This window comes from Toxotes jaculatrix, chromosome 5, assembly GCF_017976425.1.
Source record: "Toxotes jaculatrix isolate fToxJac2 chromosome 5, fToxJac2.pri, whole genome shotgun sequence".
Lineage (NCBI taxonomy): Eukaryota > Metazoa > Chordata > Actinopteri > Toxotidae > Toxotes > Toxotes jaculatrix.
This window is the reverse complement of record NC_054398.1, coordinates 16,788,510-16,805,214: the sequence shown is the minus strand read 5'-3', so window position 1 is coordinate 16,805,214 and position 16,705 is coordinate 16,788,510. Positions and strand designations below refer to the sequence as shown.

General features: G+C 41.2%; 1 protein-coding gene across 1 annotated transcript in view; it reads left to right on the top strand.

Moving 5' to 3' along the window:
- The first annotated feature begins 9,303 nt into the window (after positions 1-9,303).
- megf11 (multiple EGF-like-domains 11) overlaps positions 9,304-16,705 on the top strand; it is an 83,881-nt gene continuing 76,479 nt past the window's right edge. The window contains exons 1-2 of the mRNA XM_041038355.1: positions 9,304-9,404; positions 13,795-13,887. Of these exons, the coding sequence (XP_040894289.1) occupies positions 9,344-9,404; positions 13,795-13,887 (154 nt within the window). The 5' untranslated portion in view covers positions 9,304-9,343. The remainder of the gene's footprint in view (positions 9,405-13,794; positions 13,888-16,705) is intronic.

Genomic DNA, 16,705 nt, shown 5'->3' with positions numbered 1-16,705 from the left:
CGCCAGAATCAGGCCGTGGAGAGAGGACAGACGTAGCGCAGAGGGCATTGCAGCACATTTGGCTGTCGATGTGATGCCTGGGGTTTGTTATTAGAAGCATGGGGTGAAATATAGTGACTATTCTAAGCAGCAGGCAGAGCTATGTGACATCAGGCACATTGTTATTTTGGTTCATTAAGTGGTGTTGTTTCACTAATTAGTTTTCTTACGGAAAATGTAGGCCTAAAGCTGGTAATTGGTGACATGTTTATTGCTGTAGATTCTGTGCTTATGTGAATAAGAACCCAAATCCAATTAATTACAAAAAAAAAAAGATGTTTGACATTAGAAACAACATTAGAAGAAATAGGGCAAAGTTGCTACATGCTCTATTCTATTACCCTAGCTATATTTAAAGATCATGTTTACTGATTAACTGTTTCAACTTTCTGTTCTTTCTTTGAACCACTTCTGAACAGATGGCTCGACCGGCACCACTGCTCTCCTCCCCTGTGTGTCTGATTCTACATTCATAAAGCTAACGTTAGACTAGATTAGTTTCTCTGATGTCCATGAAGCAATTTCTCATTATTGCTTGTGGTTGAGAGTGGGCAGACTCCTGCCTGCGAGCACACTGGACACTGTTTGTCTGCTCTGACAGGCTGCAGAAACTCTTTGCGCCCAGAGTGAAAGAAATAAAAGTATGAGGAGAGCCTCCCTCCAATGGGCTGTGTCTGGTGTTGGCCTGCCCTGCGGTAAGGCAAGGTTATTCAGATGAAAGATGGTGTTGAGATTAGTGAGCCCTGCCTGAGCGTGTGGACGTCCAGCATGCCGCACTGCGTGATTTATGAGAGCCGTGATATCAGCGGTCGCCACATGAATAAACCATGTGGCCGGAATTAAGCTCCTGTTAAACGACGCACAGCATTTTCCCAGGTGCCTCAATGGAAGTGGAAATCATAGTCATAGTTGCTGTTGTGTCATAGCTGTTTTGTGAGGAAAGTTGTCAATGGCCCAGTGCAAAAGCTGAAAAACTAAAATCTTTGAGGTGTTTCCTGACCACTGATGATTCCCATTACTTTAGCTGTACTGTCAGCTGAGGGCTGGGTGGCTACAAGTTCATTGGAAAGTTATGGAAAGTGGGAAAAGACAGCCAAGAGTCAGCTGAAGCCATAAATCAGGTTGATCTGAATAAATCTGATTGTGTGAATGTGCTTCAGCCATCAAATGATAATTTGTAGTGCACACCTACCATGACTATTTTTTGTATATTTTCTTTTCTTTAATGCAATATATCATCAGAAGTGCAATTATTAACATGCACATATATATGGTGCGTGTTAATAATCTGAATAACATCTGTCTTCAGTCCTTCCTGTGGACCTTCACTCTCAGCTCTGAAAATCACACTGTGTCCTGTAGTTCAGCTCTCAAATGAGTTGAACTACTAATGCCCGTTACCATAACTGAGCGGTATTATAGTCATAGTGTGTCCAGTCTGAGATTGAGAGATTTTGAAGTTAATCCTTAGCAGGATCATGTCAAGCTGACATTCCTAATCATTGAAGTGTAATAAAAGGTAAAGTACCCAGGAGTACATTTTTACTGAGATCAGGTGTAGGATATTGCTGCCTTGGCTGCACTTCAGGCTGTCAGCATTACTGAAATTCCCATAAATGCAGCGACAAACACCCTCTCTGGCTTTATGACTTCAGTACACTTGATGCCAACTCAGGCGTTAGGTCTCTTTAAAGTGATGTATATAAAGAGAGGAATAACACAAGAAATCAGGAGGAGCTAAGACAAAACACTTAACTAGATTCCTTGCTGCCATAAAGGTCGTCACAGACTAACTTACTGTTTACTGGAAATTTTCAGCTCAGTCAGCGGGTGAAAGTGGGTACAGTAAAAATACCACAATGTGAAATTATTCTTTTACAGGTAAAAGTTCAACAAAAGTGTATTCGAGTAAAACTACAGAAGCATCATTGTTAAAATGTACTAAAAGTAGTCCATGCAGAAAGCTCCTATTCCAAGCAATGTATTATTGTATATTATATTTTTTCATATATATATATTATTCTACATTATTACTTTTGATTTGTTAAGGTGTAAGCAGTATTTCAGTAATGTTTCTGGTTGAGGGGGAGCTCATTTAAAAAAAAAACTGTTGAGTAGTTCTATAACAACTCATGTTTTACTTGTACATGTGATTTGTTTTTAAATTCTTAAACTGCAAAAGAATTAGTGGTAATTATGGTCACATAAATATACTGTGTAGTGAAAAGGTCCAGTGTTTTTCTTTTGAATGTTGTATGTATAAAGATCCTTAATCAAAGTATTCCAGTACATCTTGGTATAATAAATATAATACTTGTGCAAATGTACTAAATTATTTTTCACAATTCACAGTTGAATCGTGTTCTAAAAATACGGTTCAAGGAGCTTTTAAAATACATTTTTTTTGCCGTTGACAGGAGCAGTGCAAGGTTTAGTTTTGTGCTGTTTTGTTGCTTTGCTTGGCAGAAAACCAGCACGTCCCTCGACATGTCATTGTCTTCTTCGCCTGGCCTCTAACACATCAGACGCTCAGGTATGTTGCAGAAGCCAGGGGAGGCAGTGTCTATGACGCACCACATCATGGGCTCTTTAATGAGGCCTGACTCTTAATGACTCATAGCCCCCAGCAGCAGACAGGGATGGCCAGTAATGGGGCTTATCTCATTGGCACTCTGTACTGCGTGGTTACACCTGTAACCTTTAGATCACTCCAAATTAGGTTGCTCTGGGAATCCTTCAGTAGTGATTACAAAACAGATTGAGTGGCCGGAAGAATTCTCATAAAAATTGTATATGAGCCCTCAGCTTGAATTTAGAAGAGGGATAATAGGCTGATTGTGCAAAGACATGTTACACACACAAGCCCACAACTGATCAGGCATTCTCTCTGCTGCCCCAGACAAGATTGCAATGCCAAGCGATGTTTCCGTTGACTGGTTTCCATTATGTAGATGTAAATTAACACAAGCAAGACAAAAAACTGAGCATAGTGATGAATGAGGACAGAGAGCTGTAAGATGAGCCTGAAAAGCAGCAGGGATCTATCGATGGGAGGTGGGCTTCTGACTTGTGCCAGTCAGTGCTGCCTGCGGAGCATCATTCATGGAAGAGTGCAGGAGCTGGTCAGCCAGGGGACGGGGTGGTTAATTGCATTGCACTTTAATAAGTCACACACTGAAGGGACATGGCTTTAATCATGCAGATGTCTCTGCTGATAGGCAGTACGGGGGACATATGTGGCTCTGTCTCATCAGTGTCAATGTTTCTGCAGGCAGGTGTTCAATGTTAACTGTGGTGTGTCCATGTCAAGAGTCAGACCTCCTTATCCTACACCTTAACTCAACACTCTACCTTTTGTACTCTGCACTTGTGTCTCCATCAGTAGCCTAGAAGATGTTGCTATTTCAGCAGTTTGTCAGCAGGATCAGATGCAGCAGCACAGAGGGTTTCGTATAGTCTCAGTAATCAAAGGAACAGGAGAGAAATTCATTTAGGGTGAATACGGTCTCTGGAGAACATTTTGTTTGGTGCAAAGAGAACATGTTTGAAGTGAAAACAGAAACAAACTGCTTTCTTGGATGTCAGCAGGTACAGGGAAGAGGCATACAGGAAAGCCCCAAGTGATAAGCCTCATATTGATCCAACTTCTCTGTCTTATGCAGTGCTCTTTGTTAACGCATGTTGTATGCAGAATCGACCATGAACACAAGTTCACTTAAACTGAATGTACCATTATTAAGTGGATTACCTTTGTCTTTTTTTTATTTTTTTTAATTCAAATGTTATAATCCACACTAAAGGAAATGGCAAATCTGTTCAGGCGTAAAACCACATCAGGGAGTTTCTTGTCCTTGACATTCAGATTTTTAAAGTCATCGAACTGTTACTGGGACATGCTGTGCTGCACACAAATATCTCAGTGGAGGTACAGTGTGACCGGATCTAACAGGGTATAATTTGGCATTAGATCCCTGTGTGATGGCACAATAGTGACAACCTGGACAGAAGATTTGATTTCAGGTAAGAATTTGTTAGTCTGTTGCACTTTTCATGATGCGCATGTGTGCTGCCTGCATGGGGCATGCAGATTACGACGGATCAAGAAATAAATGCAGCATGCAAGACAATTTTAACTGAGTACAAACAAAAAAACTCATTGTGTCATGGACAAATAGGCAAATGTGAAGGGTCCTACATTAAGCAAAAACACTTTGTTGCATACTTTAGTAGTTATCACATAGAGCTTTTAATCTGGAGCTTGTATTACTTTGGCTGAGCACCAGCAAAATATAAAAACAAACTTTTACTGTGGTTTGTGTTGAGTGAAAATAGGTCACAATGGATCAAAAAATGGCCAGTCTTCAATGTAAACCACTAATCCAGATATTAATTATTCTGTTCTATTAATTATTCTAAATGTATGCCTGTTGTCGTGACAGTAGTAGTGCACTGTTGTGTATTTGTTAGCCAGCTGTTTGATCACGTTTGTAGACTGGTTAATTGAAATTCAGTTCTTTTTATCGAACAAAGATCTCTATATGATCTTATATGTGAGTGCAATAGACGTAATGAGTCTACCTACAACAATTCTAAAGTCTTCTGTCTCAATGTCTGCCCAGCCGGGCCTTAGCAACAGTTTACATGCAAAAGAAAAATGTTGAATAATTTATTTAGCCAAGGACAAAAAACAACCATATTATTTTGTTGTGCTTGTGTTTACATCTTTATTCAGTATTCACAGCAAATGAAGGGCAGAAGAATCTCGAACCCACCCTCTGACCTTCTGGAGGAATCATTAAGAGCAGTGTAGTTAGAGAGATGATAAACACATCAATGTTCTGTTCACGCCTGCATTATCATTGCAGTAACCCTTGTGTAGGCTTTGTTAATGAGTACGGATAATGTGATCTTGTCACATTGTGGACAAGCCACTTGTAGTGTTTGAAGTGTGAACAGGGTTCATTGTATCAACCCCTCTTGAGTTAATGTAGGCTTTTATTCCTGTGGGTAACTTTAGTGTGTCTGTGGATACCAGGTAGGAGGGACACTGGAAAATGGAATGAAAACTGTGTGGTCGGATGTGGAGGCTGTGCAGAGTAAACTGGCCTTTCAAGAGCAGCTTTTGTGAACTATACCCCTGTTGAGATTCTTGATCCCCTAAGAAATTTATGGGTTTGTGTGCACGCATGCGTGTGAGAGCAAGGAAGGAAGCATGTGTCTTCTGTGTGTCATCATAAGCTCATTATTTTTCTTCTCTCCCATAGATCTGCGACCTGTCATCACCTCTCCTGGCGAGTGTGTGTTTGTGTCTGAACACAGCGGCACTTCTGTCACTTTGTGCTTCCAGATCCCCCTCAGCATCCACAAAAAAAACCACCCAGGGACCACAGGCTGTAAGATTAGGTGAGTTTAAGGCCACGTGCCTCCGGCTATTAGATCCGTCACTGTCTCTTTCTTCGATAGTTCTCTAGCACTTATTTTGCTTGCAGTCATCACTCTGAGAACTACTAAAAGCCATTGATTCACTTAATCTTGCTACATATTCAGGATAATCCTAATTTTATCACCTCTTGGTCTCTCGCCGCAGGCTTGTGACTGAGAACTTGTGCGGTTTGAAAAATGTGACATGACAGGTTATGAGGTTTTCCACTTGTCCAGAGCTATTCAGAGAAATGACTGAGGGCAGTGGTCTAATCACAGGACCAATAAAAGCTTTCTAGTCAATCGAGCACAGTTCTTGTAGTATTTAACAAGATTGTTTCAGAGAAGGGGCCTGAATATAAAAGCAGCTGTAGCCTGTAACGTGTGTATCTTGATTAATCATCCTGGTAAGGAAATGAACATGACTTTAACCTCTGCCTGTTCAGATGAACTGCTGCTTAGAGGAAGTGGAGGTCTGATTGATTTTCTTTCACATGTGAGTGAACTACATGCAGCTATCAATGCAGAAGATTAGCTGAACATGTGAATGCCTGTGTTATTGGATACAGTCACTCAGAAATATTGAACGCATCCCCTATAACTCCCCGAAGCACATGCAGAGCACACACAAGCTAATATATACATGCAAACCCACTATCACGTATGCATGTGATCCCTACACACTGAGCCATACCAAGATGTAAAGACAACTCAGGGTTCAGTTTCTTTGTATTCATTCTCATGTGTTTGTGTATAATACAACACTGTGTGAGTTTCCTACTATCGAAAAGGGCACATCATATTCAGTGTCCTGAGATAGATCACCATAAATAAGATACAGCGATGTTACTGCTAATGGTGTCCAGGCATTAACCTACAGTATGAAATATGTTGTGTGTCAGTCATGTGTCATCCATAAATCCTTTATCTTCAGGCAGTGATTTGCTAAGATAAGACCTCAGCATGTGGAGAATCCATCACTGTTATGTCTGTTGATCATATGCACTCTTGCTCTCCCTATATGTCTAATGAAATAACCTGCTGGTCTAAACAAATCGGCATCTCTATCACTGTCAAACGGAGGTTTCATCTCTGCAGCCGCTCATCGAGCAGAGCACATGTGGTTTTTGAAGGTCTTCCTGAAGGAGACGAACTCAGGAGCAAATGTTAAACAAGCGCTGGCATGTGTTTTGATAATCCCAGCCTGCAAAAACAGCACTTTAAGAGAACAGCTTGCCATTTTGGAAAACGCAACAAAATCTGCCCACCAGCACCTCTAACTGTGTGTTCAGACAGAAAGCGAAGCAAATTTCCACCTTGCATCATTCGAGTGAATTTGACTGCGAGGTCATTTGTGCAGTCTGTGTTTATTTGCCCTGAACATCCAATGTACCAAATGAACAGAGGTTAGCTGTAAGCTAGCTAGCAAAGTACGCATTAACTGTGTATGTGGGAGTGTGTCTCTATGTATTTGTGTACTGCTCGGCCCCTGACTGATCTCTGAACTCATCACGAAGTCCGGTTCTTTCTGTCATTTTCCTCCAGTCTTTCTCCTTTTTCTTCTCAGCAGATTCATAAAGTCAGAAGATAACTGCAAAGTTTTTTTTGCTCAAGTTGAAACATTTTTAACTCATATGGTCACGCCTTTGCCTCAGTTTACGCTGCCGCTGCCAAATTGTGCCCACTTGTTATGTGTGTGTATGCATTGTGTTTTGTCTGAACACGAGGCAAAATCCGCTAATTTAATGTCTGAGCTGTAGAGGTACTGGTAGGTGGATTTTGTTTCCCCCTGTTTCCAGTCTTTATGTTTTAAGCTAAGATACCCAGCTGCTCACTGCGATTTCATACTTAATTTACAGACATGAGAATGGTATCGAGCCTCTCGTCAAATTCATGGGAAGACGGTGAACAAGTGTATTTCCTAAACAGCTGAACTATTTCTTTAGTTGTTATTAGATTACCACAGGTGCCCTACTTCCAAGGACAAATGAGTTTTTATTAGGAAGACCAATATGTACCAGTATACCAGTATGTGAATGGATCCATCGACCTGTACAACCATTCATCTCTATTTCCTGCCCCCCTCTCAGAGTGAAGGATGGGGTCATCTGTTGCCCTGCTGGCCCTGCTGCTTGTCCCGGGATTCCCTGCTGGTGTATGGAGTCTGAACCCAGATGACCCCAATGTCTGCAGCCACTGGGAGAGGTGAGCAATGTACCCTCTTGTTTTTAGCACAGTACATCGAATTTTAGATTTGAAAGAGAATCTGCGGCATTTTGAGAACACCAGCTCTCAGGACTAACAGTGTCGATCCCGGAACTTTTTCAGTGCACCTGCTTCAAGCGCTCTTATGCAAAGTTCCAGATCTATTCTCAAAGTCCATACAGCGGTATCGATCTCACACAGCTCAAGTCACCAAGCTCTGAAAGATTGGAGGAGTTGCAGCTTCAAATGAAATACGCAGGCAAATTGATCAGTGTACTCTCATTCCAATCAATCATGACAGCCATAGAGCCTGAATAATTATTAGTTATGCTGGCCAGTGTCACTTTTGAGAAATAAGCAGGAATAATTTCTGTCCTCGATGCAAAGGGGAGGAAAGAAAGCTGTGAAGATATATTATCTGGATTATTGCCTGACCAAGGTGAGGGTACTTAGGGATCGTGGTTCCATCTTGCTGGCATCAAAATGAATTCCCTAAGTGGGCTGTCTTCATAGCTTTGAGGTCCTCCAATATCCTCGGACTGCCACTGACTGCATATATCACTAACACGAATCACATAAAAGCTCCTTTCAAGTCTTTCCATTGCATATCAAAGTTATTGTATTGCTTTATTGGGAGTGTATCCATTGACTGGACATATGTGCTGTTATTGTTCTTTTTTTTCCCTCCAAATAACCTCCAAGTAGTATGAGAAATCTGTATTATTATCTCTCTATTTACACCATGATTGCACCAGTGTCTTTCACTGCTATATTTCCGTACTTAATTAAAAGTACCAGTGTTTTAAAAACACCTCATTACAACTAAAAGGGCGGCGTTCAAAATGTTAGATTAAAATTTGATTTTTAATATGTATTATTTTGCTGTCAGATAAATGTAGTAAAGTACCTTAAGTAGGAGGACTTGTTGACTAAACTAGGATACACTATTTTCCACTGAAATGTAGTGGAGCTGAAGGATAAAACAGCATGAAATGAAATGAAATAGTCAAGTAAAATTAACTCAAAACAGTGCTCATGTACGGTACAGTTCTTTCTACCACTTGTGTCGTTACCTTTCTGTCTTTTAGCTACGCCGTGACTGTGCAGGAATCCTACGCTCACCCATTTGACCAGATCTATTACACCAGATGCACGGACATCCTCAACTGGTTTAAATGCACACGGCACAGGCAAGTTTACAAGGGTCTCCTTGTTTGTCCCCATATTTATTTCATCAGTGTCTCAACCTTTACTGTCCCCCAAAATCTGAGCCAAATCAATGAAGGCCCCAGTAAACGACCTTGTTAACGTGGCTGACAGTGAAGTACTCAGAGCCAGGATCTGCCTGTAATCATCTTATAGTAAATGTTTTAATTACTCCATTAACGTTTATAGTGGGCATCCAACTAAATAAGTACAAAGAGCGTCACCTCCCAAATACTGACTTTTATGTAGCAGGTGTTTTCCACAAATTTCCACTGGCTTTTAATTCTTATTCTTCTCTTGTACTTCACAAACTTGCCCAGAACAACAAAATATCATGGCACAAGTTATACTTCCCTCTCATATGTTTTCCTGACCTTCAGAAAGGGTCATTCTTTACGTCATGTCGCTGTTTTGGTGCGTCTGTTTTCCCAGGATCAGCTATAAGACAGCTTACCGGCGGGGAGTGAGGACCATGTATAGGCGCCGCTCGCAGTGTTGCCCTGGTTACTTTGAGAGCGGAGACTTGTGTGTTCGTGAGTATCTTTTTTTAACTCCTTTGTCCTTGCTGATGACATTTCAGGTTATGTCTGCTAGACATTTAGAGAAAAGGAGTAAATATTAGGATTGATCGTTACTGTGGGTGGCTTGCAGATAAAGCTACAACTCCCTGCCAGGCCGCCACTTCCCCCCCGCCTCTGTTGCCCCGACTCCAGTCTGATCCTCTTTATCATGGACATTCAATAACACCCCACCTCTTCCTCCTCTGTTTGCATCCTTGTGAGTTTACTCAGTTTAGGATGATTGAGCATGATTTAACGTCAAGGAACAGCATTTTACACCATAGACCGCTTCCTCCTTTACTCTTCCCGCAAGAATAATATAATTGAAGTTGTATAACAATGAGAAAAATTAACGAGCCAAGAGGGTCCCGGTTACAGACAGAGTACGTATAGCACCCGCCATAAAACCACAGCGGAATTCAATTACATAAAAAGAGCAGAAGCCGTGAAAATTGGACTGTGGCAATATGCTGATAACAATCCTTCACTGTCATTTTTACAGCTTCATTAATGGTCATCAATTTCTATTTTTACTCACACACATCAAACTGAATATTTTTGCACGCTGGCCAAATAAAGACAGAACATATAGCTTCTGAGAGCTATGTTTTTGATATCCTCGCCTTACCTAATGTTTTATTCCCTTTAAATAAGATTAGAATCACATTTTAATATTTTCCTAGATCTTTTGCAACATGAGGGAGATTCTGAAACAGTGACTGCAGCCATGTGGGTTTGCTCTTTGACCACAGCCGAGCCTGTCCTTGTCTAGGCTTTACTAGCCTCAGGGCAGCAGAGCACCGGGAAGCCAGCCAGCAAGCCCAGAATAAGAGCTGGTCTGATTAGCTGGGGGTCTTGACGAGGGAGGTGCAGATTGATCAATAATGTATTCATTAACCATTTGCCTGACAATGGAGGTATTTGTTCATTAATAGTCTTTTCAGGGTGTTAACCAGGAGAATCTGCAAATTGTGGAGGTGCCTCTCATATGTGGCCTCCTCTCTGTACGAACAGTTGGTTTTTATTTTGATATCATGTCAGGCCAAGAGTGAAAGCAGCCACCCTCCCCTTTAACCCCTCTGTCAGGTGAAGTGGTGAGAGTGAGTTCATGGGGGCCGAGGGGGCAGCTTTCGCTTTCTGCTGCCTTTGCAAACTGCTCCACCCCTTTTAATCCTAGCACTCTCACTCTCACTACCAGGATTAAGAGATTTGTACTCCCCGAGCTGTTTTGCATGCAGTGACAAAAAGGATGCTCCCTTTTGTTAAAGTAAATCAACCCAAAATTTACTCAAGTCGTCTATTTCCGGACACTTTGTTGTTTACTGAATGTAAAATATCCCTCCTCTTGTGTATTGTTAGTTTACTGTAGCTTTTCCCATAAAGTCTATTTCATTAAAAGAGTGTTTGCCTTTTAATCCTGCCTGTGTTTTTTTTTTTTTCTTTAATTATTATTATTATTATTATTATTATGTGGCACTGCATCAGCACTTACATTAGCTCCAATGAGAAGCAGCTAAATGAGTCTGGGGATGTGAAGACCTTGAATTAACTAAAATTATCACACAGTTACACAAAAGGAGAATACTTCTGACACTAAATCAATACCATCTTCTTTAAGGATGTTTTTCTTTTGTTATTTTATTTCATTCCGTCTTTGGATGTTTAATTTTCGCAAAGCTCCCCACATGAACTTTGATCTGTTACTCATTAATTAGTACTTGAAGTTTCTGACAAGAGGTCTTTATTAATTCTGTGACCTTTGATCTGTCGTAAGTCATTACCTTAATCTGTAACTAGCCTGTGCAGAGGATATGAGGAACTCATTTCCCTCTTAATAAGCATGATTATTACAGTTGTGCATGAGGAAGTGAGAGGAGCTCACTAATGACAACAGCTTGTAATATCTTCAGAGGCTGACAGCCTCTGCAGGGCTATGAGCCCTTCTTTTTTTGCAGAGCATTTAGGCCAGATGACTCCCGCATGACTCTTGCCTGTCCAGTGCTGTAATGTAATTCTAAAAGTGACGTTGGCGGCAGAATTAGTTGGGTTTTGATAAAGTTTCAGGGAGTATTACGCTAGCACATTTCACATTTGGGTTTTGATGATTGGGAAGATGATGAGATTTTTCTCCAGAAAGGGAGTCTGTGCCTTTGATTTCTTTTTCATTTTGGCTTTGTTGCGTTTTTTTTTAATGCTTCAAAGACACAGTTTTAAAATATATCATCTCGGTGCTAGATAGAGGCATGTGGAAGAACCTTTAGAGGGAGTTGTTTGAAATGTTCTTTAGGCATCTCTCTGAGATTGATTTAACCATCAGCTACATCACAATTTGCCAGGTTTTTCACTTTCAACACTACTACTACAAAATTAGAAACAAACAGGATCGTGCAGGTAGGTCTTTTTTTTTTCCTGAGTGCTGCTAAGCTTTTCTAAAACAGGGAGACTAACACATTTAGAGTACAGACTATAAAGGTCTATTTTTCAGACATTTTAAAAGATTGTAGTTCGACTGGGCAAGAATATTAAATTTATTAACACTGCATGACAATCACCAATTAGCTCCATTGTTCCCTGTTCTGATAACACCTCTGCATAATGAGTTAGATTAGCCTTTTATCTAGATGAAAGACTCAATTTTCCAACAGATTCCTTAGACATGAGTTAAGCAGAGTGATTCATGAATTTCAATTAAAATGAAAGACCTACCTCCTACTTTATTATGCCATCCCTTCAGTACACCGGTTCAGATCTCAGGAGAAGGGTGCGCTTTATCCTTTCTCCCATATTCAAAACTTCATTTCCATATTTCTTTTTTTTTTCCTAAAGGATGTGACACATTTGCATTTCCCTGTTCTCGCTGATCAGAATTTGCTGATTGAAACTAAACGAAATCAACTCATCGTGGTGACATTGAATTCGTCTACTCTTCTCTTTGAATACTCTGCATACTGTGGGCTCATTGATTACAGGTAGTCGATCTCACACCTTCGTCAGCACAAATGTTGGAGCTCTTCCCCCTTTTCTTTTTGCTGGCTTACTGCAATTAGACAGTTTCCTGCCAGACTACTGATGCTCAGAAATCTGCCCTGAATTATCTTTCAATCTCTGGTTTACCATTTTTGCCTTGGGAGCATTTCTGCGATTAGCACCGGCTTGTGGGTGTCTGGGATTCACTCTTCTTTCTCCTCTCCCGCTGCATCTCTCCTGCTGGCGGTGGATCCTAATCGAAGCCTGATTGAGTGATAATCTATAGTAGCACTGTTCAGGCCTGCAGCCAGCTCCTGCTGACCTCTCTGCCTGCAGGATGAGTGCCATGGTGTTACACACAGAGCTGCAAAATCACCCCAGGCCTTTTGTTGTTTAAAAAAAATAGTACACATAGATACAGCCGTCATGCCTTTTTTTTTTTTTTTGAAAGTTTTGATAATAAAACAAGAAAAAAAATAAAGAAAAAAAGACGCAGAACTTGGATGAAATGTTGGACGAGGTCTGATCAGTTAAGGGGATGGACTGTCTGTTCTGCTGCCCTTGGATTGTGTATCATTCCTCCACAGGCCATGTGGACTGCTGATTCCCATCAGGTGGGGTTTCTCTCTCGTTGTATTGGCCTGACTGTCTCCTTCCTCAGATAAGAGCCTGTCTGTCTTAACCCTGCTGGCCAGATGACCTTGGCTACCACAGATTTATTTCATGCAAGTGCTCGTTTTCGTGATGCGTTCCCTTCTTGGCTTCACACACAAAAAAAAACTAGCACTGTGGCCAAAAAAAAAAAAAAAACTCCTTGTAGGTCACTTTATTATCCAGCGGAACCAAACTTCCAACTATTGTGAGCACACTCCCAGGAATACTAATGTCGACCCAATCAATTGGGTGCCGTGTTGCTCAATATGAATGATCAAGAAAACTGCACACTTAGTAAACACTGCGGTGCCTGAACCTGCTACATTAAAGCATCACTATATGACAAAGCACTGGCTGATCAAATTAGAGGGGATTTACAGCTTGTTCTTTCATGGCTCAGGCTGCTGATAACAGCTCATTGTGCAAAGTAAAGCTACGTGATAAACCGAGATGTTGACCAAGGACTCAATCTCCTCAGAAATCATTTAGCCCGGTGTCAGGTAGTGAAGATGGATGTTGAATATGAGTGCCATGGCTAAGATTTAGTCCCTTGATGGTATTAGAGAGATATTGAGTGTTCAATTTTATGGGCCATTTTCGTTCAGCTGTTATCTTGGTGGTTTTCGTTAGGCTGTTTATTGATGGTTTAATGATGTTTTACACTGTTTGTGTGTGTGTGTGCGTGTGTGCGTTAACCCAATTATAAACTGCGCTGACGAGGGAACGTCTCTGTGTGTCTCAGCTCTGTGCACAGAGGAATGTGTCCATGGTCGCTGTGTGTCTCCTGATACATGCCAGTGTGAGCCTGGATGGGGCGGGCTGGATTGCTCCAGTGGTGAGTGCACTTAACTTCTAAACCTACAATCAGTCACTTAGAGTCATTTATTCCTAAAAGGCGTTCACAGCCAGGTAGTCCATAAGACTTTGCTGTGAATCTGTTTTGCCTCAATGTACATCTATCTCAAAGCTGCTCAGCTTTATATCCTCTCTTCTTAGCAAACACAGCCAATGGAACAGGTAAGTCACAATGAATTCATTCTCATTTGCTGGAAGTGGAAGTGATTTTGCTTGATGAATATAGCGGATGGATGGATGGTTGCATCCCCCCTGTGTCTACTGAGTTCTCTGTTATGGTCTTAATCATGATTAGACTGGTGCCTATGACTTGTACAGTGGAATGATGAATCAATGCCAAGCTGAAACAAACCATACTAGTGGCCTTTCTGTTTACTGGGCTAAGTTCAGCTACCAGAGCTGGATGTGTGGGTGGAGTTAGGAGTGTCCATCCTGCAATCAGCTAAATGCTGGAGGGGCCAGCGAGGAGGGAATAATTTATTTATTCCTTTGTGATATTTATGTCTAGAGAGAAATGGTGGATGTGCATACAGGGTAGAGATAGCAATGACCCAGGCTGCATTTTCTGTGTCAACATTTCTGACCCCAGATTCTTCAACTGTCTGTTCCCATTAGTATTTAACTGTTACTGCCTATTGCATATTTAGGAATGAGTAATGGGAGCTAAAATCAAATCAATAGTGTTATTGTATAGATCTATGAGTTTTCATTAGCAAGAGAGCCATTCAACTGATTAGCAACTGTGCGTAAATCAGCTGCTCTCGCTGCGGCGCCGTCCCATTGGAGGTGGATTCATGGGCATAAATGACAAGCCTGAGCTGTTTGTCGCTGCTCACTCCTACAGACTGGTGAAGGTCCAAGAGGGAGGATGTGAGGTTCGGCGCCCGCAGGGACTCTTGTCCCACTCTTGGTTGGTTAGGAGTGCAGCCGTGTGTGCTTTTCAGCCTGCAGGTGCTGGGCTAATCCACCTTATTAAAACAGACTTGATGATTGAGACAGAGGCATTATTCATAACTTTAGATTTCCATACCAGGCATGATTCCAGGCTTTTTCATTTACGAGCTTTCATCTGTAGAAATGAGGAATGCGTGCCAATTTTTAAATTAAATCTGCCCTCTTTTTCCTTCGTGTAAATGGTTCAGCATGTTTTCTTGTCTTTCACTGTAAATTTTACTTTCACCCAGCACAGATAGGTGATGTGAGTTTTAGTAGACTTTGTGTAAGTGGATGCAGCCATCATATTTTGGCTCACATGGGCTGAAAAGCACACATAAACATCTGTTCAGTTCCAACACAGTTAACGCCGTGGTTTATTTGCTGTTTATTTTACCACTGTTGTGTTTGAGTTGAGGTATTTGCGCTTGCATAAAAAAGCCAGTTCCCTGGTGCGATAGCTGGTGAGAGGGCAGAATGGGCTGGTCACGTGACGAAGGATGTGTGAATGTGATAAAAAGTGTGTCGCCCAGGCTTGGAGATGAAGAGCTGCCGTGGGATGCTGAGCGGCCTAAAGCTGAAGTGACAGCCTTTCAGCCAGTGATCTGGAGCTGAATCAAAGGCTTGGACCTCGTTTCTGGAGCAGCACCCACCAGGAAGCAGTTTTGTATATGGGTCAGGTGGTGAAAATAAAGAGTTGGACTGTTTGTGGCCAGAAAAGAGAAGGCGATGAGGTGGGAGATATTCAGTAAGTTGTGTTGGGAGCGGCGGTGAAGGCTGAAGAAAGATATCGCCTGTTTTTTCACCCGCTGGTGTCCACCTGCTGTAGCCAGAAAACATTTCATCCTCTTCCTCGGCCTGAGGCAACTGTCCCACTGAGACCAGACGTACCCTGTGACCTGCCTGGAGTCCTGGGGTGTCTTAGATTTCAGTCATCTCAAGGACGCACTGGTAGTGAACCACAGATGAAACAGCTAAACAGGATGTTTGTTGTTGACTGTTGTTTTCAAATGGTGTCTCTTTCTACATCTATCACATGTGGATTTGGAGCATTCTGAGCTGAGGCTGTGTTCTCCCAAAAGAGTGATGAATGATTAATTGTTGCTGTTGGTTGGTGCTCTGATGCCTGTGTATTGTGTTTGTGGAATGTGGTCTTGAACATGTTTCTCTAATCACGTCATCAAATAATTATTTTAATTTTTTTCATTCAGCAGCTGAGGGCATTAAAGGAGTGTGACATGTACCTGTTAATATTTGGGTTCTTTTGGTCTGTTCTTTCTCTGTTGTGTTTGTGGTTTTTGTTTTGTTTTTGTTTTTTGCCTTGCCTTCTGCTCTTTTTCTATTGAAATGTACTGTGTTTGTCTTCTCTGTGCCACTGTGTATATTTTATTTTGTCAGTAGGATTCATCTCAAAAAAACAACATTGTTCTCAGTAGGATTTTCACCATGTAAATTAAAAAAAAAAAACCTAAATGATGAAAAAATATTAGGCTCAATAAAACAGGGACAGAGGCAATATTTGCAAAAGCAATTCAGATAGATGGAGCTCTACTTATGGGTTTGAACAGTATGTCTTTAGTCATTTTAGTCTACTGAAGTAAAGTATTGTGTTTTGTGAAAGTAGTGATGTTATTGGTTGAAGTTTTCAGCAAATATAATACATGTTGCTGTAAAAAGAACGGCATAGTATGAGATGAAATGGGAAACCAAATCACTGTAGAATATTATGAGATTATTTAATGAAAACTATATAATTTTTTTTTCAGAATCTTATGGGTTTCTTGGATTTAAAAGTAGACTTTCCTTTTCTAAAGTTGCAGAGAAATGACCTCGTCTCTTTGCCTCCATCTCTGCGTACTTTTCAG